We start from the raw sequence: 8,720 nt of genomic DNA, 5'->3' as shown, positions 1-8,720 counted from the left end.
CGGTAATGCACTTATAAGTCTGCGATCCACTGTAAAGCAAGAAGAAGAAGACGCGTCGGCTGTTGAGTACGCGCTCAGGACAGTTCAGACATTGCAGTGCATCAGAGGTAAAAAACGATATAAATACTGTTCAGTTTCTTGCACAGACCGATCGTTTCTTGTCTTTACACATCAGTGTATCGTCACGAGCCGCAGGGTTTAATTTGGTTTTGTTTGTGTATGTTTTATGACTCTCAAAGCCGTGATTTCCATTCACTTCCATTATATGACTGACAGACTGCAACGGTTTGAGTTAAAAATCTTCGTTTGTGTTCTACTGAAGAAACAAAGTCACCTGGGGTAAGCAGATAAAAATCATTTTCATTTTTTGGTGAACTATCCCTTTAAAGGGGACATCGGATGCCCATTTTCCACAAGTTAGTATGATTCTTTAGGGTCTTCATGAAATGTCTACAACATACTTTGGTTAAAATTCCTCAATGGTTGTGTAAAACAACACCCTTTTTACTTTGTCAAAAACATCTCTGTTCACAGCGAGCCATTTCGATGCTTGTCTGTTTAAATGATAATGAGCTACTGCTCACCCGTCCCTCTCTTCTGTTTTTTGTGGATTCGGTGGCACGTTACCATCAAAAATCAAAACTAATCCACTGCGTCCTCAGTGGCCCTGATATTGGGAGAAAATGAAGACTCTTATATTCACTTTTACATCCAACTACAAAACCAGTGTTGGGGGTAACGCATTACAAGTAACGCGAGTTACGTAATCAGATTACTTTTTTCAAGTAACTAGTAAAGTAACGCATTACTTTTTAATTTACAAGAAAATATCTGAGTTACTTTTTCAAATAAGTAACGCCAGTTACTTTTTTTCCCATTTATTGATTGAAAGCTCTCCTGTCTCCTTGTTGAGAGAAATCGGGAGTAAGATGTTACTTTAGTTCTAGAATAGATGTGAACATGCATTAATTCATCTCACTCACTCGCAAGAATATGTTAAGTAATACAAATATCCTTTATGTATTTAATCCAATTTTATTAACCAATTTGCTGCTGACCTTCGGTGATCCAATTCAGCCATACTAAGCAAAAATTACACAAGATAATCTAACATTTCTTCTTTTTTTTTATTGCTGAAGAGTGTTGAACTTTCTTCTTCTGTGTATACTGTACAGACGTGAATTTACATTTCCTTCAGCCTGAGGCTTTTGGTGTGAAAGGGCTTTTACATTTGCCAAAAATATAACTTTTTATATTAAAAGCAAACAAGCAAGCCCAGCCCAGATTTAAAAAGTAAAGCAAAAGTAACGTAACGCGTTACTTTCAATAAAAAGTAACTTAAGTAATGTAATTAGTTACTTTTGTAGGAAGTAACGCAATATTGTAATGCATTACTTTTAAAAGTAACTTTCCCCAACACTGTACAAAACACCTGCATTGCTTACGAGACGTTATCACTACAGCTGCTCAAGCGCGGAGAAAATGGCGGACAGCATACAACTGGCTGCTGAGGGTGGAAATATGCTAACACGGGACAGTCTGTCAGCGGTCGTGGGTGGGGCCTTAGCAGTATGACATCATATTGCTCAGAAAATCAAAACGGCTTGATAATTGAGACAGTTTAGGTTTTTTGGGGATTAAAAAAATGAATGAATGAATGAATTTTTATCATTGTAGGGTGGTTGTGTCCACACACTGTTTATATGCAAACACCATGTAAAAGTGAATTTTGCATCCGATGTCCCCTTTAAATGAAGCTTCATCAGTTGCATTTTAGCGAAATCTGTTATGCCCAGTAGCAGTATCACTCTCTGCTGTATACAGAGAATATGTCTAGAAATAAATTAAAAACTTTTAAAATAGGTCTTAACACAAATTAATTATCAGTGAATAATGAGGTAAAAGATTATTGCAAAAAACAATATATAGACTAATTAAAATTTTAAATGATCAATTGCTCAATAATATATTTACAACATTTAGATAATATTTTATATTATCAATTGCTAAATATTGCATGGTCAGTAGGTTTTTTTTGTAATCAGATTTTAACTGCTTCCTTCTATGACTTTTTTTGTTGAAGAGTAAGTTTTTTTTAAACTTATGGAATCACAGAATTAATTACACTTGATTATTAAAATCTGCTGAGTTTGAAGTCATCATTACTGCAGAAGTACCAGAGGAAATGTCTTTTCCTTTGAATATGGTTTTCGACAATAGCAGACCTTACAGAAAATTACTGCTGTTCGGTTTTATAATGTTTATTTGACCTTCCTATACAGTAGTATGGTGTATAGTATACAGTGTTTTGCATTTACTCTTTCTGTATGTCTAGAGAATGAGTACTCCGTGGACGACACGTGTGTAATCCTGCTTCTGAAAGGCCTGTGTCTGAAGAACCAAGGCCAGATGCAGGCGGCAGATGACTGTTTCAGACAGATTTACAGCAGGCCAGTGCTTCTGCGTTAATGGGTTTACCTTAAGAAATGCTTGTTCTGTCTCAGGATGGTGTTTGAGATTATTTGTGTCTTTAACAGTGAAAAGAAGTTGAAGTTCGATCATTACCTGGTTCCTAACGCTCTGCTGGAGATGAGTCTCCTGTACATCGACACCGGGAGGAAAGAGCAAGCCATCAAACTACTGCAGAAAGCCAAGTGAGTTCAGTCTAGGACAAAATACTTGTCGTCATTTCTTGGCTTCAGTCTGTGTCACTTTATGGAAGTTGCAGACTGCATTGTTGTCCTGAAATGTTCTCCTAATCTTCTCCTCATCTCTCCTGTCAGAAATAACTACAAGGAGTACTCAATGGAGTCTCGTACGCAGTTCAGGGTCCATGCGGCCCTGACCAAACTTAAGGCTGACACCAGTGAGCAAGATGAAATAACAGCATTGTGAGGAATCCTAAATCAATGGCGTCTCCCCTCTGAGGACGAGAGCAGAATTACACGGTCACTTCTTACACGGGGAGAACGAAGGACCAAAGACACGGTGTGGTTGTTATGCGGTGGTACTGCCCAGTGTTAACCTGTCTCATGCTTTTTTTGGGCGGTATTATAGGAGACACTAAAAACTTTTGTACATTCTCGCCCACAAGGTTATTTTTGCCAAATCAATGTTTATTTTAGTCAGTTAGTAAATAGATGAATGGATATGTCAAATGTAAACCAGGGTTTAAGCTCCTACATGTTAAAATTAGTGCTGTCAAACGATTAATCGCATCCAAAATAAACGTTTTTGTTTACATAATATATATGTGTGTGTGTACAGTGTATATTTATGTATATATAAATACACATGCATGTATATATTTCAGAAAAATGTTGTTTATATATGAAATATATTTATATATATGAATTAAATATATACATGTAAATATTTTCAAAATATATACTGTGTGTGTGTATAGCAAATGGCTGCAATATAACAAAGAGTGAAAAATTGAAGGGGGTCTGAATACTTTCCGTACCCACTGTACATAATAAATATACACAGTACACACACATTTATGTAAACAAAAACTTTTATTTTGGATGCAATTAATCACGATTAATCGTTTGACAGCACTAGTTAAAATGTAATGAAATGTACAATTTAGGGAGCATTAGAAATCAAATGAATATTTGTCTGTATTTTTTTTTCTCAAGTCCTGTTCAGGTTTAATAAGGGAAACTGACAGTGTTTACAAAAAAATTAGACTAACCATTTTACACTAAGTTGTAATTATGATTAAACGTTGATTATTGTAAGGCTGAGCGTGGGATTGAATACTTTATTATTGATTATTATATTCCTTTCTTGAATAAATCAAGAATGTTTATAATAATCAAATGGTTCAGATAGCATCATAAATATTCAGCAAATGCTATGGTTATTTTTTGTTATGAAATAGATTTTATTAGTACTTAATATTTAATCAAATTATTGATATTGAAGTATTTTTGAAATGTTTAATTTATGCATAATTGTATAGTAAGTCAAGTCGTACAATCAATGCAGTTATTTAGCAATAAATGCTCTGGGTTGCTGTATGAATAAATCAGTTTTCCAAAAAATCTGCTTTTTCATGCATAAGCTTAATTGTTGTTTAACATATGCTTTTTACTTGATGTAGGACTTCTCAAAATTCAATGAGGAATTATGTTATGAACAATGTAGCTCTTTGAATATCAGTTTTTCAGTCAGACATGCATATATACTTTCTGAACTTAGTTTATACTAAAGTATTATTAGATCCAGGCATGTTGTTTCAGTGACTGATTTTATTTAAATCAAACAATCTGTGGGTTAATCACAATGACACACACATACAAAGAAAACAATTTTACAATATAGTACAGTAGCACTGTATGAAAGTCCTTGTTCTCTGAGGGTTATTGGCTGGATTCTGCTGCCGCTGACCCCTGCTCTTCCTCTCTCTTCCTGCGTTTCAGAAGTTTTCTCTTCTTCTTCTCCTCTTTCTCTATTTCGGTGACCATCTCCTGGAACTTGGCGCTGCGGGGGTCCAGCGCATAACCAAAGCGCTCTCTCGCCTCGGCCAGCAGTTTGTCCCGCTTCATTTTCTCCTCTCGTTGCTTCTGTTTTGCCTCCCTTTTCTGCTTTTTCCAGTCGGCGATCATCTTGGGCATTTTGGCCATGTTTGCAGCAATTATCTTCTCTCTGTGTGGGAACAAAGCGAAAAGCACATTAAAGCTGGTCAAAAACCAATGGCAGGTAATGAATATAGCATAAGGTTTTAAAAGTTTTATAAGATTTTTTTTTTGTTTTTTGTGATCATCTCCTTCCAAATGTGCTGTTTGTCAGTTTTTTTGTTTCACACAAGAAACAATTTTTCTATTCCAAAACATTAAGTATTTGACATAAGTATTTGTATTTAAGTATTTTGAGAACGTACAGGATTATAAAGAAGATATTTTGAAGAATGTTAATAACCAAACAGTTGCCGGCATTGACTTGCATAGTTTTTTTTTCTTCCATAGCTATGGAAGTCGATGGCTGCAATTTTTCAAAACATCTTCATTTGTGTTTAACAGAAGAAAAGAACTCATACAGGTTTTAAACAACTTGAGGGTGAGTAAATGATGACAGAATTGTCATTTTTGGATGAACTATGCTTTTAAGAGCAAGGGAAATCAAAGAATGCAAACTTGTGTAAATACGAGATTGTGTAGTTAGTTGATTGTCAAAATAGAGCTGTGCTTTAAGGGATGCAGAGTAAATAAGTAATAAAAGTACAGCAGCAACAAATCTGTGCTGGCTTTATATATTTAGCAGCCTACAGTTAAAGATTAAAAATTAAAACACTCTTTTTGAAGTGTCCTTTTTAAGTCAATGTTTTAAAAATGTAGTTTTTAAATTAAATATTTCAAGTGAATTTTACTGCACAACTGTAGAGTTAAAAAAATAATAAAGGCTTTAAAATATACGTTTTTTTTTTTTTTTTTTAATGGGTGTCTTTTTAACCCATGGTGAGTTTGCATCAGTGAAATCGCACGGTTTCTAACTTAAGAAAAAATTAAAACAAAACACAAAGGCAAAATATACAAAGATTTAACATTAAAAAAAAAATCGGTCACGAGACAAGCACGAACCAATAACGTTCGACGTCAAACCCAGTGATGTGTAATAACGGTCAAATTTAAATGTTTGAAGGATTTTTTTTTCACTGAATAACGATTTAAGTGTGGCTCCGTAACGTTACATTAAACAAATCTGTCACAAAGGGGTTCAGAAAACTTGCAATATAGCCGACAAGTCATGTGGATTAATCTACCAGCATAAGCTGGTTAAAAAAAGACTATTATTACTTTTAAGGTGTCCTGTAGTTTGACAGCAGAAGTCTCTATCCAATTTCGTTGTATGGAAAACGGAAGCTCGGACACAAATCAACGCGAAGGTGAGTAAATGATGACAGTTTTCATTCTGGGATGAACAGTTTCTTGTTACTGAATATGTGCAGTTAGTTGTTGAACACTGTCGATCATCCAATAGATAATGAGGGTTGGAGCTAAACTCTGCAGGACACCGGCCCTCCAGGACCGAGTTTGGACAGCCCTGCAATAGAGACTAAACTAGTCCGGTTCACTTCACCTCTCCATCCGCTTCTGCTCCTTCTCGCTCTCTCTGGCCGCGATATTTTCCAGCATCACCTCGATCGGAGGGTGCCACTCTTTCTCCTCGGCCATCAGCTCCTCCAGCCGGGCGTGAGAGGGCCAGAGTTTGGCCGGCTCCACTCCAGACGAGCTTCCATAACGGCCGAACAGTTTGCGCTCGTACTTACCAGTCTTCTGCCACTCGGGCGTCCTCTCGCTCTCTTTATTCGGAATATAAGGGTTCTTTATATTCAGCCAGAGGGGTCTGGGGTTATAGTTCGCGGTTTGCTGGACTACAGCCGGTAGAAAGGAGTTAAATTTACTAACGCCAAGGAATAAGGCTGTCCTCCTGCTTAGCAAGGAAGCCGCCATGTTTGATGACAACACAGTGAGTGACCTCTCTAACGTCTATTTTTTTTTTTTTTTTTTGCACGTGGTGCAGACGTCATGACGCCCTCTGCTGGTGAATTTGAAAGTAGATTCGATTTTTTTAATGAATTGAGGATATCAAATATTATATCTAATAATAGAGAATTTCTTTTATTATAATGTCTAATAATATGTAATATTTTATTTATACTGGGATTATTATTATTATTATTATTAAATACTCGTTTGTTTTATTTTACAGTACAGTAATATTATTGCAATATTCATGTTTTTATTGATTTAATTTTTATAATTTAAGTAATACAACTATTATTTTAATAATATAATTGTAATAAAATATTATTTTAAATAATAATTATTGTTATTATTATTTGTAGTTATACATTTTTTTGTCCTTAGCTGATCATATGCCTTATATTTTCATATTCTGTGCTGTAAATGTGAATATGTATTGAGAATCATCTACAGTTTAGATGTGTTCAGCTTGTGTGTTGTCTGTGTTGGTCTCGCTCCTCCCTCATCATTTTCATGTGGAGTTTAATCATCACCTCAGGGGGCCTTTAACAATGCTATTCCAATCCTCAGAGGTTTTGTGTGTCCTGAACACTGGACCCTTCAGTCTTTTCCGGTAGTTTAACAGCACAGTGGGATCCTATTATTGGAAATAAAGGTCTTAAATGGATCTGGTCCTGCTGGTATTGTTTATCCCAGAGTCCAGACCATGCTAGAAAAACAAAGATGATAGCTGCTTTTAAATCTCTGCTAGCCTTTTTGGCCACATTGCTTATTTAGTTTAATTTAATTACTTTAACAAAAGAGGAAAATATATTAGAACACAAATGACAAGTTACTGGAGAATTAATAATATAATAGAATATTGTACGTATAAGTACAAAAAGTATATATATATATATATATATATTAGACATGTTTAGTTTGACACATTTCAACATTTTTAAACTGTATTGTACTGCAGTTTAAATAAATATTAATTAAACATTAGAATTAATTATAATAAATGTTAATTAAATATTAGAATTGTAAAATGTAATTAATATTTTTTTTGTAATTTAATTTTACATTTACAAATGTTTACATTTAATTTAGGATCCTAAAAACAGAAGTTTTATGAATATCATTGAATTAGATCAACTCTGTTTCAACTGTATATTTTCCATTTGTAGTGACCCATTTAATTCTATAAATTTTCCATTAAAAAATAATTAGAAAATCAGTAAATAAACAGAACAAAAAAACTCAAAATCTGATTAAAAATGAATATCAACCAGTATAATTTGATGTTTGGGTTTAAATCGCGCTCAAATTGATTTGATTTTGACGCAATATTTACACTGAAGCTCGCAGAAGCTCGCTATGGTAAGGGGTATGACATTTCCCGACCAGGCGCCGAGTGCTGCCAATCACAACACACACTGGCCCAACTAACCAATCACAGCACACACTGGCCCAGCTAACCAATCACAGCACACACTGGCCCAACTAACCAATCACAGCACACACTGGCCCAGCTAACCAATCACAGCACACACTGGCCCAACTAACCAATCACAGCACACACTGGCCCAGCTAACCAATCACAGCACATTTTGTATTTCAGAAGGCGGGCCTTCATTTGATACAGGAACTATTCGAGCCGTTCATGCCAGACTGGGGAGAGAGGTGTTGTAATAATGTAAAATATGTGAAAAATAATGTGTTTTTCGAACAACGTAGTATGAGAGCCTGTTCTAGTACACCCCCAAAACAAAATCAAGACTTTGTAAAAGAGCATAATAGGACCCCTTTAAAAGAATAATGGGTTCAATATAAGTTAAACTCAATGGACGTAAGTTAATCGGACCATTTTAAAAGCAGAAGTGTGAAGCTTACAGTTTGATTCATGCTCTTATATGAAAACTTGCATATTACTTGAGCTGTATTGTTGTTTTATTCATAATTGTTACAGTCATTTTAGTGTTTTATGATTTATGGCTTTCAGTTTTGGCAAACGAGTTGTAAAATTTAATATAACTTTACACCAAAGTGGTTAGTTAGCAATTTTTTTTTTCACACTAAAATCATGTTAACACACATATTGTATCAAATAGTTAACTCTTTGTGTTGAATTTATTAATTATTCTAAAATTTCTGACATTTATATTTTAGTTTTATTTTAATGGAAAAGTAACATGAGTTTCTCATTTAATTTATGATCCTTTATAGTAAAAACACAAGTTTTAT

General features: G+C 34.6%; 2 protein-coding genes across 3 annotated transcripts in view; one reads left to right on the top strand and one right to left on the bottom strand.

The window, feature by feature from the left end:
• Positions 1-3,216, top strand: part of zgc:158403 (tetratricopeptide repeat protein 39A) — a 19,782-nt gene extending 16,566 nt beyond the window's left edge. For both annotated transcript variants that reach the window (XM_016451346.1, XM_016451345.1), the window contains 3 exons: positions 2,336-2,450; positions 2,538-2,654; positions 2,784-3,216. In XM_016451346.1, the coding sequence (XP_016306832.1) occupies positions 2,336-2,450; positions 2,538-2,654; positions 2,784-2,895 (344 nt within the window). In that variant the 3' untranslated portion in view covers positions 2,896-3,216. The remainder of the gene's footprint in view (positions 1-2,335; positions 2,451-2,537; positions 2,655-2,783) is intronic.
• Positions 3,217-4,107: 891 nt separating this feature from the next.
• gadd45gip1 (growth arrest and DNA-damage-inducible, gamma interacting protein 1) lies at positions 4,108-6,491 on the bottom strand. The gene is made up of 2 exons (XM_016451353.1): positions 6,088-6,491; positions 4,108-4,656 (listed from the first exon to the last, which is right to left on the bottom strand). The coding sequence occupies exons 1-2, from the start codon at positions 6,459-6,461 to the stop codon at positions 4,371-4,373; spliced, it is 660 nt and encodes a 219-aa protein (XP_016306839.1). The 5' UTR covers positions 6,462-6,491; the 3' UTR covers positions 4,108-4,370.
• Positions 6,492-8,720: the final 2,229 nt, after the last annotated feature.

Source organism: Sinocyclocheilus anshuiensis, unplaced genomic scaffold (genome assembly GCF_001515605.1).
Source record: "Sinocyclocheilus anshuiensis isolate Anshui unplaced genomic scaffold, SAMN03320099.WGS_v1.1 scaffold207, whole genome shotgun sequence".
NCBI classification, from domain to species: Eukaryota; Metazoa; Chordata; class Actinopteri; order Cypriniformes; family Cyprinidae; genus Sinocyclocheilus; species Sinocyclocheilus anshuiensis.
This window is presented reverse-complemented; position numbering and strand designations above follow the sequence as displayed.